This window comes from Rhinoderma darwinii, chromosome 2 (genome assembly GCF_050947455.1).
Source record: "Rhinoderma darwinii isolate aRhiDar2 chromosome 2, aRhiDar2.hap1, whole genome shotgun sequence".
NCBI lineage: Eukaryota > Metazoa > Chordata > Amphibia > Anura > Rhinodermatidae > Rhinoderma > Rhinoderma darwinii.
Window position 1 is genome coordinate 251,956,439 of NC_134688.1, and position 16,999 is coordinate 251,973,437.

At 46.1% G+C, this 16,999-nt stretch overlaps 1 protein-coding gene across 1 annotated transcript; it reads left to right on the forward strand.

Annotated features, from left to right (window-relative positions):
* The first annotated feature begins 14,699 nt into the window (after positions 1 to 14,699).
* LOC142741083 (oligodendrocyte transcription factor 3-like) lies at positions 14,700 to 15,332 on the forward strand. The gene has a single exon (XM_075850480.1). The coding sequence runs from the start codon at positions 14,700 to 14,702 to the stop codon at positions 15,330 to 15,332; it is 633 nt and encodes a 210-aa protein (XP_075706595.1).
* Positions 15,333 to 16,999: the final 1,667 nt, after the last annotated feature.

Sequence of the window (16,999 nt, forward strand, 5' to 3'; positions counted from 1 at the left end):
GAGTAAAGTGTCTGAAAGTGCTGTTTATGTATGGCCCTGTTCACAGAGTATTTTGCAGGCAGAAAAAAATCTGCCTCAAAATTCCTTACAGAATTTTGAGGCAGATTTTGACCTGCCCACACTATCTTGCCGCGTTTTTTTGCTGCGTTTTTTGCCCGCGGCGATTGAGGACAGCAGACAAGAAACGCAGCGAAAAATGCATTTTCTGCCTCCCGTTGATTTCGATGGGAGGTCAGAGGCGGAACAGCGGCAAGAAAGGACGTGCTGCTTTTTCTTTTTTCCGCGACTGGCTCCCATTGATTTCAGATTAAATCAATGGGAGGCGGTTTTGGAAGTTGTTTGGTGCTGATTCTGACGCAGTGTCCGAGTCAATATCAAGGCCCAAAAACTCTGTGAACTGGGCCTTATTGTTAGGGCTTATTCAGACGAACGTGTAATACGTCCGTGCAACGCGCGTGATTCTCACGCGCCTCGCACGGACCTATGTTACTCTATGGGGCCGTGCACACTGTCAGTGATTTTCACGCACCTCGCACGGACCTATGTTACTCCACGGGGCCGTGCGGACTGTCAGTGATTTTCATGCAGCGTGAGTCCGCTGCGTAAAACTCACGACATGTCCGATATTTGTGCATTGTTCGCGCATCACGCACCCATTGAAGTCAATGGGTGCGTGAAAATCACGCCCAGCACTTCCGCAGCCGTATAAACTATGAATGAAAACAGAAATGCACCACGTGATACAAACATACAAACAGTGTCATAATGATGCCGGCTGCGCGAAAATCACGCAGCCACGCATCATACGCTGCTGCCACACGGAGCTGTTATGGACCTTTTGCATGCACAAAACGCCATGTTTTTTGCGCGTGCAAAAAGCACACGCTCGTGTGAATCCGGCCTTAGGGTAGGAACACACTAGGCATGAACACTGCGGATTTTATGCAACACATTTTATTGTGGAAAATCCGCAGCGTATTACAGTTGCAGCCGAGTGGATGAGATTTGAACAAATCTCATTCACACGCTGCAAAAAAAATTGACCTGCAGTGTGGCTTTTTTTAAGCCGCATCATGTCAATTTATTCTATGGAATCGCTGCTCCTCTGTTGCGGAAATGCTGCGGTTCTGCCGCAAAAATCACAAATGAGAAAAAAAAAGGTACTTTTTTAAATTGATAAAAAAGTTTAGACTTACCCCGGCCGTAGTCCTGGTGACGCGATCCTCTATTCTTAGCGCAGCTCGGCCTCCTGTCATGACGTTTCATCCCATGTGACTGCTGCAGCGGTCACATGGTCTACAGCGTCATCCCAGTAGGCGGGGCTACGTTCAGAAGAGAGAGATGCGTCACCTAAACTACGGCCGGGGTAAGTCTAAACTTTATTTTCCCTGCAGGATTCCCGCAGCGGACACGCCTCACGAAACCTGCGCCACTATTTGGTGCGGTTTTGCTGGCAGAATTCCCTGCGGCTACCGGGGCAGATAAGCTGTGTAGTTTTACTCAGCATATCCGCCTAGTGTGTCCCTTATGATGTCGCTCCTGGAGCTGCTGCCGCTCTCTAAATAGGCAGTTGGTTCAGTAGAATTTGGAATTATTTTTTTTTGTGAACCAGCTTAAAAAAATACAAAACTTTTGTGTTAGGGCCTGTTCACATCACTGTTCGCTTCCGTTCCGGGGTTCCGTCTGAGGTTTCTGTCGGGTGAACCCCGCAACGGAAAGTGAAAGTGACAGCACAGCTTCCGTTTCAGTCACCATTGATCTCAATGGTGACGGAAACATCGCTAATGGTTTCCGTTCGTCACCATTCCGGCTGGTTTTCGGACGGAATCAATAGCGCAGTCGACTGCGCTAATGGTGACGGAAACGGAAGCTGTGCTGTCACTTTCACTTTCCGTTGCGGGGTTCACCCGACGGAAACCTCAGACGGAACTCCGGAACGGAAGCGAACAGTGATGTGAACAGGCCCTAACACAAAAGTTTTGTATTTTTTTAAGCTGGTTCACAAAAAAAATTAATTCCAAATTCTACTGGACCAACTGCCTATTTAGAGACAAGCAGCAGCTCCAGGAGCGACATCATAAGGAACACACTAGGCGGATATGCTGAGTAAAACTACACAGCTTATCCGCCCCGGTAGCCGCAGGGAATTCTGCCAGCAAAACCGCACCAAATAGTGGCGCAGGTTTCGTTAGGCATGTCCGCTGCGGGAATCCTACAGGGAAAAAAAAGTTTAGACTTACCCCGGCCATAGTTTAGGTGACGCATCTCTCTCTTCTGAACGTAGCCCCGCCTCCTGGGATGACGCTGTAGACCATGTGACCGCTACAGCAGTCACATGGGATGAAACGTCATGACAGGAGGCCGGGCTGCGCTAAGAATAGAGGATGGCGTCACCAGGACTACGGCCCGGGTATGTCTAAACTTTTTTTATAAATTTAAAAAAGTGCCTTTTTTTTTTTCTCATTTGTGATTTTTGCGGCAGAACCGCAGCATTTCCGCAACAGAGGAGCAGCGATTCCATAGAATAAATTGACATGCTGTGGCTTAAAAAGCCAAAAGCCACACTGCAGGTCCATTTTTTTTGCAGCGTGTGGATGAGATTTGTTCAAATCTCACCCACTCGGCTGCGACTGTAATACGCTGCGGATTTTCCACAATAAAATGTGTTGCATAAAATCCGCAGTGTTCATGCCTAGTGTGTTCCTACCCTAAGTCCGGATTTACACGAGCGTGTGCTTTTTGCGCGCGCAAAAACGTGGCGTTTTACGCATGCAAAAGGTCCATAACAGCTCCGTGTATCAGCAGCGTGTGATGCGCGGTTGCGTGATTTTCGCGCAGCCGCCATCATTATGACACTCTGTTTGTATGTTTGTAGCACGTGGTGCTTTTCTGTTTTCATTCATAGTTTATACGGCTGTGGAAGTGCTGGGCGTGATTTTCACGCACCCATGGACTTCAATGGGTGCGTGATGCGCGAACAATGCACAAATATCGGACATGTCGTGAGTTTTACGCAGCGGACTCACGCTGCGTGAAAATTACTGACAGTCTGCACGGCCCCATAGAGTAAAATAGGTCCGTGCGAGGCGCGTGAAAATCACACAAGTTGCACGGACGTATTACACGTTCGTCTGAATAAGCCCTAACAATAAGGCCCAGTTCACAGAGTTTTTGGGCCTTGATATTGACTCGGACACTGCGTCAGAATCAGCACCAAACAACTTCCAAAACCGCCTCCCATTGATTTAATCTGAAATCAATGGGAGCCAGTCGCGGAAAAAAGAAAAAGCAGCACGTCCTTTCTTGCCGCGGTTCTGCCTCTGACCTCCCATCTAAATCAATGGGAGGCAGAAAATGCATTTTTCGCTGCGTTTTTTGTCTGCTGTCCTCAATCGCCGCGGGCAAAAAACGCGGCAAGATAGTGTGGGCAGGTCAAAATCTGCCTCAAAATTCGGTGTGCGGTTCCAGGCGGTCGCCGGTGCGCATGCGCGGGAGTTTGCGGGTGCGCGCGATCGGTCGCACGGGCGGCGGTGTTTGACGGCCCCCATGACGACCCCCATGCTACCCAGGGCCGCCATCAGGGGGGTATTAGGGATACTGATGTGAGAGGCCCGGCCAAACCTAATTGAAAGGGGGGCCCGCAGCTCATGACATTCTTTTGGTGAAAAAAACAGGCCCCATTGCAGGGGCCTGTTTTTTTTCTACCAAAGGCAAGTCGCGGCAGTTTGCCAGGCCCCCCTTTCAATTAGGTTTGGCCGGGCCTCTCACATCAGTACCCCTAATACCCCCCCTGATGGCGGCCCTGGCCCCATCTGACGAACATCTTGGGCAGTCCATAGTTGGTCTAATGAAAAAGAGATTTACTAAAAGTTTTGCTCACCTCATAACCACCACGCTATGGTTGCGTTTTCCAATGCGTTTTTCATTATACTTGACTGATGCAAATGGATGTGTAGTTAATCCGAATGCTGCAGGTGCTTGTAGATGCTCCTAAACTAGTCCTGTGTCGACTGCAGGCAATTGAAGCAATAATGGTGTGTAGAAAAGGCGGATCCAGCACTCAAATATTAAAAGTTCCAAAGTTTATTTAGGTCATGTTAAAAACAAGGATAAAACAAAGAATCCCGGGACCACGCTTACGCGTTTCAGACTGCTAGGGTCCTTAATCATAGCTTTGATTAAGGACCCTAGCGGTCTGAAACGCGTAAGCGTGGTCCCGGGATTCTTTGTTTTATCCTTGTTTTTAACATGACCTAAATAAAATTTGGAACTTTTAATATTTGAGTGCTGGATCCGCCTTTTCTACACACCATTATTGCCATAGTTGGTCTAAGCCGCATTTGCCATAACACCTTAGGCGTCCTATACACCCTATGCAGGAGAAATAGTTGCGACCTCCTATGTGCTACACTAATGGAGAGTGCCTTTGGCGATTCAAGTATCTCCTCCCATTCGTCATCAGTTAGAGCACCCACATCCCTTTCCCATTTTCTTTTGATCTCCGCCAGAGAATCACCAAGGAATTTGGAGAGCAACATACCGTACAGCAAAGATATAATCCCTTTCGTGTCCCTCGCCCCCAATACCTGCTCCACGACCACCATATTGGAGCATCTCAAATCCACAGATCTAGCTTGGGCTTGTGCAGCATGACGCAATCGAAGGTACTGGAAGAACAGACTATGCGGGAGTTCAAACTCCTCCTGCAATTGTGAGAACAACTTGAGAATTCCTGCTTAGTACAGCTGGCATACTAATCTGACCCCTTTTTGTTCCCACTCCTGAAAGCCTTAAATTCCCATAAGTATGGGTTGTCCCAAATTGGCATGTAATTTGAACACCCTGCAACGCCCAATAATTTCTTGCACTCCCACCATACCTTATGTATAAATAACAAGGTCGGTTTTCCCCTCGCCTCCCTCCTCAATTTATGTGTTTGATGGATTTTTTTTTTTTTTTTTTTTAAAACATATTTTTATTGAATTTTTTCAACACAAAAAAAAACACAAATCATACAGTAATGCATTGCCATAATAATAAACATTACAAAAAATTTATAAATGAACATGTGATAGTGAATGCTTCCTTGCAAACTAGGTTTAACCTTGGAAGGTATTCCCCATAGGCTATCAGCCCTCCTTCATCTCCTCTATCCTTCCCATCCTTTAACCCCACATGTCGGGTATTCCTGTAAACATTGTTACATAACTTTGCATATCTGCCTAACTAACATAACTAAACAATACACAAAACAAATAAGAAATGGGAGCATACATAACAATTGGAGCTTCGTGAAGCAGTTCACCGAGTCAGGCAGCTAGTCCGCAAGAATAAAGAAATCCAAGAGGATATATATGCTTTACTCCCGTGATATTTTCAGTGCCCCTAAAGTGCCCTTGAGATCTTCAATCAGGTACCATGACGTTCCCGTAAATGGATCTATGATGTCCCTTCGTTCTGCACTGGTGAAATATTTTGTGAGGAAAAGCTTCCATTTCTCAAAGAATTTTTTGCTCTGCGTGTCTTTATTCTGTAATATACCAATGCGGTCTAGATAAAACAGTTTCCTCAACCCCTGGATCACTATGTTCTGAGTCGGTACTTCAGCTACCAGCCAGTTTTGGAGTATGCACCTCTTTGCCACAATCAGTGTGGCATGGGCCATGGGAGCTAAATGTGTCGTTTCTGTCTCTTCTAATTCTCCATCATGTTGTATATGGAATAAGACCTCCATTGGCCCTAAATTCCCATGGAACCTGCCCACCTGCTGCAATAAGGATGTTATCTCCCCCCAGAATGGCTGAATATGTGCACACGCCCAAAGGCCATGATACATGTCCGTCTTTGAGATATTACATCTAGGGCATGACGTTTTCCTATCTGGTTGCGAGGCGGAGGGGGCCAAGGTAAATGCATATATTGCTTGGTGAATGATCTTCAAATGAGTTTCCCTCCAGTTTTCGTTGTGCACGTGTGCCCTGAAATCCACCAGCCCTTTCTCAATATGCTTTTCAATGCCTGGTAAATTAAACAGTTTTTCCCATCTCCCAAAGGCCTGACCCGGGGACATCTTCACTAGTGATGGTCTGAGTGTACTATATAATTGGGAAATGGAGTGTCTGCGATTGTCCGTGAACCATGAATCAAACAGGTTGGGGGGGACCTCATCCGCTACATCCGCAAGTTTAGTTTTACAGTGATTAACTATTTGTAAGTACTGTAAGTGCTGATGCCGAACAAAAACGTATTTATTCTGGAGCTCTTGCAAGGTTAACCACCTCTTATCCTGCGCGTGGAAAATATCCCCCAGTGTCGCTACCCCTTTCTCCCTCCATTCTGACATTAGTTTGTTAGATCTTCCTGCTGCAAACTCTGGGTGCTGCCATAAGGGCATATGTTTTGAAATGCGATAAGAGAGGTTATAATGTTTGCGCAGTACCTTCCAGGCAATGATGGTATCTCGTAACAGAGATGATTTCTTGACGATCTTTGGGAGACAAGTGAACGTTGTGTGTACCAGAGCCATGAGATCCCAAGGTTTTGCTAGCTGTCTCTCCAGTCTAGTATTGGAGTGGAACTCTGTGTTGTGTTTCCAATCTAGCAGATGTCTACTCAAGCAGGCCAGGTTATAACCCCGAATGTTAGGGAAATTGACCCCTCCTTCCGCCTTCCTCATCATGAGTTTCGTGAGCGCTATTCTTGGTTTCTTTCCCCCCCATATGAATTTGGTAAATGATGAGTTGAGTGCATTGATATCTGAGTGCTTGACCAGAAGTGGGATAGTCTGGAGCGGGTGGATTTTATTTAAGTATTCTGTTAAAGGGAGCTTAGTCTATAGTTTTTTTCTATCTGTAAGTTATTGACTTAGGGCTCATTCCGACGAACGTGTTCCTCGTCCGTGTGCTGTGCGTTGGAATAACTCACCGCACAAGGACCCATTGATTTCAATGTGGCTATTCACACATGCATGAGTTTTCACGCATTGTGTCTGTTACGTGAAACTCACTGCATGTCCTATATTGGTGCAATTTTGCGCACCTAGTCGCCCATTAAAGTATATGGCTTCATGAAAACCACGGACAGCACACGGACGACATCCGTGTGCTGTCCGTGTTTCATGCATCAGTTACAAGGTAAAGGCGCGGGGTGTGGACCCACTGGGCTGTACCGCGTAGCGCCATAGCAGCTGGCCAAACAGGTATAATGCAATGTCTATAGTTCAGAAAGGGTACCTCAGGCAATGTAGACAGTAGCGGTGGATTCAGGCTAAGATGAGGCTCCGACAGTAGACAGACACCCGGCGGGGTGCGACACAATAGATGCAGCAGATGGCACAACTTGACTCCAACTCTGAAGGCACAGAGGCACGGTAGCACGGGATACAGGGTACAGGCAGCAGGAGCGGGTAACACTGGGAACTGGAAAACACTAGGAAACCATTTGCAAGGACAAACTTAAGGTAACACAACAACGCTCAAGCAAGCGTCGAGAGGGCAGAGCCCCTTTTATAGTCCAGAAGCATTCTGGGCTAATTGCAGTTATTCTGCAAATGTGCGCGTACTGGCCTTTTAAGGAGGGAGATGCCGCCGGGAACTCGCTCGTCCATGGTCGCGGCTGTCAGAGGGTAAGTCAAGACGACGATCCGCGACCATAGATGTTACAGTATCCCCCTCTTCTTGGGGCCAGAGCGGGAGAGAAACGTCTTCACGAGGGCAGGAGTATTGATGTTCTCCTCTGGCTCCCAAGATCTCTCCTCTGAACCAAATCCCCTCCAATCCACCAAATAAAACGTTCTTCCTCCTACTCTCTTGGTGTCCAAAATCTCCCTCAAATTGAAAGTCCCTGACGAGTCGCCAGGAGCCACTGCAGAACTAGGAGTCTTGGAGTAGTGGTTCAGGACCACAGGCTTCAGCAGGGAGACATGGAAGGAGTTTGGGATCTTGAGGCTGGGAGGCAGCCGAAGCTTGTAAGAGACATGATTTATCTGCAGCAGAATCTCGAAGGGTCCGAGGAACCTGGGAGCAAACTTGCAAGATGGTACCCTCAGCCAGATATTCTTGGAAGACAGCCAGACCTTAGTACCTGGAAGAAACTGGGGAGGTTCTCGTCTTCTAGTGTCCGCCTTTTTCTTCATGCGGTAGACCGCCAGCAGAATGGAAGATCGGGTCTGCTGCCATATCTGCAGAAAGTCCCTGAAAGTAGGCACCTGGGACATAGTGGAAACAGGAAGAGGTATTCGTGGATGTTGGCCGTAGACAATGAAGAATGGGCTGGAGGTGGTGGACTCACTAGTATGGTTATTATAAGAGAACTCATCCCAAGGAAGCAGCTGCACACTGTCATCATGCTGCCTGGAGATAAAGTGCCGCAGATAGTTCTGCATAATCTGATTAACCCTCTCGACTTGACCATTGGACTGGGGATGGTAGGCCGAGGAGAAGTCCAACTTTACACCGAGGAGACCGCAGAGTGCTCTCCAGAGCTTTGAAGTGAACTGAACCCCTCGATCCGAGACAATATGCAGAGGCAATTCGTGCAGACGGAAGATGTGTTGGACGAAGAGGCCGGCCAGTCAGGAAGCAGAAGGCATACCAGGCAGTGGAACAAAATGAGCCATTTTGGAGAATCGATCCACCACCACGCAGACCACACTGCATCCAGCAGAGAGAGAGAGATCTGTGACAAAGTCCATTGCAATATGTCGCTAGGGGGCATCAGGGACAGGCAGTGGCTAGAGCAGACCAGCTGGTCAGGAGTGAGCAACTTTATTTGCTGCGCACACCGTGCAGGAGGAGACAAAATCTGTGATGTCTTTGGGCAACGTGGGCCACCAGAACTGACGGGCAATTCGGTTTTCGGGTCTTACGGGCACCCGCGTGACCTGCCAGCTTGGAACTGTGTCCCCAGCGAAGGATTCTTCCTCTGTCTGCCAGACCTACAAAGTTACTTCCCGGAGGAATGTCTCTAACTTGCAGAGGGTTGACAGAGATCATGCAGGAAGGGTCAATGATATTCTGTGGGGACTACACAGTGTATTCTGTCTCAACTAGACAAGGCATCGGCCCTCACATTCTTGTCAGCAGGGAGGTAGTGGAGCTCAAACTAGAACCGGGTGTAGAACAGTGACCACCTGGCCTGACAAGGGTTCAGCCGTTGGGCTGTCTGGAGATAGGTGAGGTTCTTGTGGTCCGTGAAGACCAGGATTGGATGAGCTGCGCCCTCTAGTAGGTGTCTCCACTCCTGCAGAGCCAGCTTGATGGCCAGTAACTCCCGATCCCCAATCGAGTAGTTGCGCTCTGCGAGTGAAAAAAGCAAAGAGTAGTAGCCCCATACCACAGTCTTGCATTTGGGACCTCTCTGGAACAGAAGTGCGCCAGCACCAACAGAGGAGGCGTCCACCTCCCAACGAAAACTGTAGGGGCACATCAGGATGATGAAGGATTGAGGCTGACGTGTAGGCCTTCTTTAAACTCTTGAAACCAGCCTCTGCTCCTGGAGTCCACTCCTTGGCATTTATGCCCTTTTTGGTGAGGGTAGAGATGGGAGCTGTCAGTGAGAAGTTGGGAATGAACAGCCGTTAGAAGTTGGTGAATCCCAGGAAGCGCTGTATGGCCCTTAAGCCTTGAGGGCGTGGCTATTCCAAGTCAGCCTTTACCTTTTCAGGATCCATTTTAAGGCCCTGATCGGAGATGATGTAGCCCAGGAAGGGTAGAGACTTTCTCTAGAACACGCACTTCTCCAGCTTGGCATTTAGGTGATTCTCCATTAATTGAAGCAAAACTTGGCAAACATGTCTCTGTTGAGTTACTGGATCTGGGGAAAAAATCAAAATGTCATCGAGATACACCACAACACAGACATAGAGGAGATCACGGAAAATGTCTGACAAATTTTTGAAAGACTGCAGGGTGTTATACAGGCCGAAGGGCATAACCAGGTATTCGTAGTGCCCATCACGTGTATTAAATGCCGTCTTCCACTCGTCACCCTGACGAATCCGGATTAGATTGTAGGCCCCCCGCAGGTCTACTTTGGAAAAAAATGTTGGCCCCCGTATGCGATCAAACAGTTCGGAGATTAAGGGCAATGGGTATCTGTTCTTTATCGTGATCTGGTTGAGACCACGGTAGTCAATACAGGGTCGGAGGGATCCTGTAATGGATTTGCCAGATACAGGTTCTGTGTCGACGCCCGGGGTTAATCAGCCTTCATCAGCTCCAAGGTCTGCTAGAGTGACGCGATCTATTACCACTCAGGCTCGCAGGCTGAGGAGAGGGAGAACCGATTACATATGTGCTAACAGATGCGGACAGTAATGGGGGTATTACATATCAGTAACACATATGGGTCAGTTCGCTCATCTCTGCTGGTTGAGGAGGTTGACATATCGGTATCTGATGTTTTTATTCTTTTTATTATTGAAGGTTACTGAGGTGTTTAGCCAAACTCGAAATGGAGAGAACGTGAAGGTGACGATTACTCTGACGAACGAGCTCCCACCGACTTCCCCGACCTGCTTTCAGTTCTACAACATCATTTTCAAGAGACTCCTGAAGATAATGAATATGAAGCAGATTGGACGCAACTTTTACAACCCAAATGATGCGACAGAAGTCCGAGCTCACCGACACTCCATCTGGCCTGGATTTTCCACTTCCATCCTACAATATGAAACTAGCATCATGTTGAGCATTGACGTCAGCCATAAAGTTCTGAGGAATGAAACCGTTCATGACCTGATGACCAATATCTTTTCCGCATGTGGGCCTCAGAAATTCCAGGACGTCTGCATCAAGGAACTGTGCACAGTCTGGGCCCAGGTTCAGAAGAACCTTGAGGCGTCCCAGAGCATCCAAAAGAGTCGGGCAGATAAATGACGTTCAACTAACCCCGTTTGTGGTCGGGAATATGGTGTGGCTGTCTTCTAAAAATACAAAATCATTGAGGTGCTCAACCCTGTCTCCTTCCGGCTGGAGTTACCCCCGTCTTTTCAGATACACAACGTGTTCCATGCCTCCCTCTTGAAAAGCTGCTCCCCGTCCTTGGCTACCTCCAGGAAACCTCCGGTCCCTGTTCTCACTCCTGATGGGGTAGAATTCGAGGTAGCCAAGATTGTGGACAGCAGGATGGTCCAAGGCTCCCTCCAGTACCTGGTCAATTGGAGAGGATACGGGCCTGAGGAGAGGACTTGGGTACCCGCCCGGCATATTGCTCAGGAAGTTCCATCTTCGGTTCCCCAACAAGCCAGGCCCACCTAGGAAGGGTCCAGTGGCCCCTCATAAATGGGGTGGTACTGTAATGGGTTTGCGAGACACAGATTCTGTGTCGACGCCCGGGGTTAATCAGCCTTCATCAGCTCCAAGGTCTGCTAGAGTGACGCGATCTGTTACCACTCAGGCTCGCAGGCTGAGGAGAGGGAGAACCTATCACAGCCTGGCCTGACGGTTCTGCTCTCGCCCTTGGTCTATTTATACCCTCACTTGCAGTTGTTCCTTGCCTGTGATTGTCTTTTTTCCTGCCTCTGCGATTCCTGCTATTTACATTATTGACCACTGTTACTTTTTGACCCTGGCTTGATTGACTCTTCTCCTGCTCTGATTTTGTTACTACGTGTTCTCCTGGTTTGACTCGGCTCGTTCACCACTGCCTGTTGCTCACGGTGTTCCGTGAGGGGGTGAGGATTTGCGTATGAAGCCCCTCTCTAAATTCTCCTTAATATAGGCAGACATCGACTGGGTTTCAGGTAAAGAGAGAGGGTATACTCTACCGCGAGGAGGAGACTAATCAGGGAGTCAATAGGACAATCTTACGCTCGATGTGGTGGCAACGTCTCTGCTTCCTTCTTGTCGAAGACATCCGAGAACAGTGACTAGGAAGAGGGCAACCCTGCCAATGGTTGAGGCACTTGGGACCCACTAGGGAACCTCTCCGGAATTCTAATCCAGGATTAGATACTTGAATAATGGTAATACACAGCTGACACCTGCTTCGTACGGAGTGGGCTCAGTGGGTGAGCCTGCTCCAATCATCACCCCCCCCTCACCACGATGCAATAGTACGTTGTGGTGCAGATAGGGGTTAACTGGTGGAAATGACCCAAAAACCGCATCAAAACTGTGTGTGTGATCCTGGCTTTAGAAATTTTTTACACGTAAACCTGGATGATTGTTTTAAACTATTTTAAATGGTAGAAGTTGCTGCATGTAAACACTGACTAAACTATCGTATATGTGATGTATAGTTATTGCCAAAAAAATATACATCACATACAAAAAAACATAGTGGGTATAGCCAGCTTTGCACATTTATATTTTCCCTCTAAATGGATTAACATTTTTTAATTCATTTGCATATATAGTAGTACGTGTAACAGCCTTTTGTTATAATTGTGCCTTCTTGTGTACTTTCGGCATCCACTTCGGTGTATATCTGTAGTGAACCACATCTAATGACCTGTATGTTTTGCATGTCCTTGTGTACTGCTTGTAAAATGATTACAAAATTTTGGGTTTTAAAAAACCCCAAAGCACTTTGTAAGGCCCCATGCACACGACCGTAGTTTTCATCAGTAATTACAGATCTGCAATTCCGAATGAAATTGCGGACCCTTTCATTTCTATAGGCCACGGACACCTTTCCGTATATTTACGGATGTGTGTCCGGGCCGTAAAAATGACTGCTACGTATTTGCGGACAGTGAAAACCCTTACGGTCGTGTGCATGAGGCCTAATGATTATATGCAGTGATCTTAGGTACTAGAGGGGGCCCATTTTTTAGTTTTTTTTTTTACCAGTAATGGAAGGCTGGGTTTACACATCTTGTATTTGTTGTGAAATTTCTGCTGCAGAATCCACACTGAAATTCTGCAACAAGGTACAGTACAATGTAAGTGAATGGGGTTTTAACAAACCCCATTCACTTACAGCGTAAATAAAAGCCTGCGATTTCAAGACATGCTGCAGATTTTCAAATCCGCAGTATGCCCTATCTGTTGTGCAATGCAATGAGTGTAATCCAGACTATTACGTGTGGATTTTGACGCAGATTTAAAGACCAGTTCACCAGCTTAATATTTACTCAATGTGTAATTACCACCTAAGTGTGGGTTCACGCAAAAAATTACTCTAAAAATGTGTGTTACATGCAGATTTTTGTTGCATATTTTACTTTTTGAATTGCCAAATTTCCACAACAGGTAGAGCATGCTGCGGATTTCAAAATCTGCAGCATGCCTAGAATCTGCTACCGATTTTTTTACGCTGTGAGTTAATGGGGTTTGTTAACACCCCATTCACTTTCATTGTACTGTACTTTGTTGCGGAATTTCAGTGCAGACTCCACAACCGAAATTCCGTAACAAATACACGATGTGTAAACATAGCCTAAGGTTTCATATGCAGTGTTTGTTCCCACAGGCCGGATGCGCTGTGGATTTTCCGCAATCGATTAACGTGAGGAAATCCGCATTTACAGTGGCAGCAAAGTGGATGAGATTGCGGCTAAAATATGCACATAATGTGTGCGGAAATTCAGCTGCGATGCAACTTTAGGCTGGGTTCCCACAATGCAGATTTTGCAAGCTTTTTTTTTTAGCCTAAACCATGAAAGGAACCTAAACAGAAGAAATATATACAGTAAGGCTTTATAGGTCTGCTCTCCTGGATCCAATTCTTGTTTTGCCTAAAAAAACGCATGCAAAATCTGCAGCAAATCTGCATTGTGGGAACCCAACCTTATAATCCGCAGCAAGTCAATTTATGTAGCGGATTCTGAGTGCAGATTCTGCATTTTTCCCTATAGACTTGTATAAACTTAGTTGTAAATATTGTAAGCTGTATTTTGTGGCGTTTTTTTCCCCCAGTGATTCCGCAGTTAAAAACACAGTAAATTCCCAGCTGCAAATGAAGTTTACTACAATCAATTCTTCACATTATATTTAACAACCGCAATGATTTCCGCAGCTACATTGTGTTTCTGCAGCCATATGCGCAGTAAAAACACACTATTTTCTGCGAACTTCTGTGACTGATTTACCTGCAGATTTATGAGATATCGTTGTGGAAAATCTGCAGTGCACCCGGGATGTGGGAACATACCCTTAAATCATCGGACATATTTTAAGATAAAATAGAACTAGACCATTTTTAATGCATAACGCCACTTCTAAGGAACGTATAACTTGGATATATTAAAAATGAAACAAAAAAAAACATGGTCGAAATACTTTATATGTGAAAGTTTATATGACACACTACCTTTTAGCATAAGCTTATGTCAGTTTGGATATTATTGCAGTAGATTTTAATCAACTATAATATTATGTAGTCCCAGTAACTGAAGAATTCTGATCATTATTTTCTACATACATTCTAATATTAAATCCATGTTTTTTATCAATTGAAAAGAAATGTTAGATCCCAGGTTAATATGTAAAAGCCCAGCTAACTGTTAACTACTGAAGTTAGAGCATTCTTGTGATTGGGTTACAACTCCAGTTCTTTCTTTGTACCCATTGTGCAGTGTAGTATATAAATAACACAGGCACTGCAGGGACCCCAGTACAACCAGAGGGATAGCGACTGAGGGTCTCTGCTGAAGAACAGGCTGGTTTCTCCAGACATTTGCAATTCATGTAGCATCTGACCTAGCCTCCTCCAAGCCACTGACCGCAGCATCTATTGACTCAATTCTGCTGATCATGGATTCAGATAGTCAGTCCAGCAGATCCTCCTCACCGGAGTTGGAGAGAAAGGACGCCCTCAACATGACGCCTGGGCAAATGTTCCAGAAACTGTGCCAAGGACAAAGAATGCCATCTCGAGCAAAAATGAGGTCCAGCAGAAGAGACAGTCAAGAAGACCTGCATGAGCTTCGCTTAAAGGTGAATAGCCGTGAACGTCAACGTATGCACGACCTTAACCAAGCAATGGATGGTCTGCGGGAAGTCATGCCATACTCTCATGGACCATCAGTACGTAAGCTGTCTAAGATTTCAACCCTGCTACTTGCTCGCGATTATATCGTCATGCTATCCAGCTCTCTGGAAGAGATGAAGAAATTAGTGAACGATGTATATGGCAGCCACCGTCTACCTGGCTGTGCAAGTTCTTTGCACACCCAGCATGTGACACCTCTTCCCCATGTCTTATGCACTATGCCATCCTCAGAAGTTAGCAGTTACATGGGATTACTGACCCCAGATGTCCATCACAACACTGTTCCTGCTCCTCACCAATTTTCCAGACTTTTCTGCTCCTGTGCCATGTGTCAGCCGTACCCACAACTGTCAAGGATTGTTTCCAACCTGCCAGTCTCAAGACCTGGCAAATAATGACACATTAATTTGTATGTACAAAATTGACCTCATATCTTCTCCACGAAGAAGCTGGTCATTGCTGAATGGATCTGAATGTCATGTATATATGCTAAAGACGACCCAAGTTACTTTTCAGTAAGCAATTTTTTTTTTCCTTTTCTAAAGCTCATTCTTCTAAATGTGAAAATGTCTGGCATGCTAATATGTTCTGCTATACAAATCTTGTTGTATTGTACATTTTGTTGTACATTTAGTAACTTTGTAAATAAACTAGAGTTAAATTCAGTTGTGAAGTTTTTATTCTAGTGAGGCGGTCACATAAAAAGGTAGCTGCCGGTCTCTCCAGAGAGAGAACAGAAGTGGTGTCTTACTGCTCCTGACTTCTCTATTATTATATACACATGAAGTGTGTGGTATTACACCCTAGTTCCATTCACTTCAATGGAGCAGAGCTACAATATCAGAAACAGTCCATGGACAGGTGAGGGTCTGTTTCTGGAAGAAAGCAGCCATGTTTTTCAAACCTTTACAACCCCTTTAAATATCAGACGCTAGACCTGGAGAATATTATCATTGTCGGCAGCACATCTCCCGGTGTAAATAGAGAGACGTGCTGCCGACATGATAGAAATGTATGGGGACGAGTAATTGTAATAACAATCGATTGTCCCCATACATTACTGATAATGACTCCTTGTGAAAGCAAATGAGCGCCGATCAACGAGCCGTCTCGTTGGCCAAAATTAGCTGGTGTAAAAGAGCCTTTGTGTCTCTGGCCATTTTATGTGATGAACTAATATTTTCAATATGGTGGAAGCGAATACCTTGATTTAAAACGGCTTACCCATCAGCAATAACCCATTGGCCATCCAGACCGCCCTCAGACACAGGCATATGGATATACTTGTCTGCTCTCCTGGATGTCCAGGAGTCTCCTATACAGCTGAATGTTTGTCTAGTAGGAGCAAGTGATCCATCAATGATAAATAGCACTCTCAGGTTATGATCTCTGCTTACAAAGACCAGTGACATGCCAATCGCTGCCCACAAATCACTTCAACAGGGAGCAGCAATGTAGGAGTGAGGTTTTTTTTAAGGGGTATTCCACCCAAGGTAAGTAACATTGCTATGATATGCCATTATTTGCTGATCAGTTGGATTTGATCGCTGGGACCCCCACAGATTACAAGCACAAACGGGCTTTGGCCCATATTCTAGCAATATGTGGTCACTTGCCTTGGCTGAAGTGCCTCTCTAATGGCAGACAGTGACCAGTAAGAGTGCAGTGTTAAAGAGGCATTCCAGCCAAGACAAGGAACGGCATATTCCTAGGATATGCCGTCCCTTGCTGATTGTGGGGTTCAACTGCTGAGACCCCCACCCATTGCTATAATGAAAGTGGAGTACCATGGCTCCTTCTAATTTTTCCCTGCAAAGCGCCATGGCCATTAAATCATTGCACCTCAGCCTCAATCACTCTAAGGCCGGATTCACACGAGCGTGTGCGTTTTGTGCACGCAAAAAACGCGGCTTTTGCGTGCGCATAAGGCACTTAACAGCTCCATGTGTCATCACCATATGATGCGCGTGATTTTCTCGCAGCCGCCATCATTATGACACTCCGTTTGGATGTTTGTAAACAGAAAGCACGTGGTGCTTTTCTGTTTTCATTAATTCTTTTA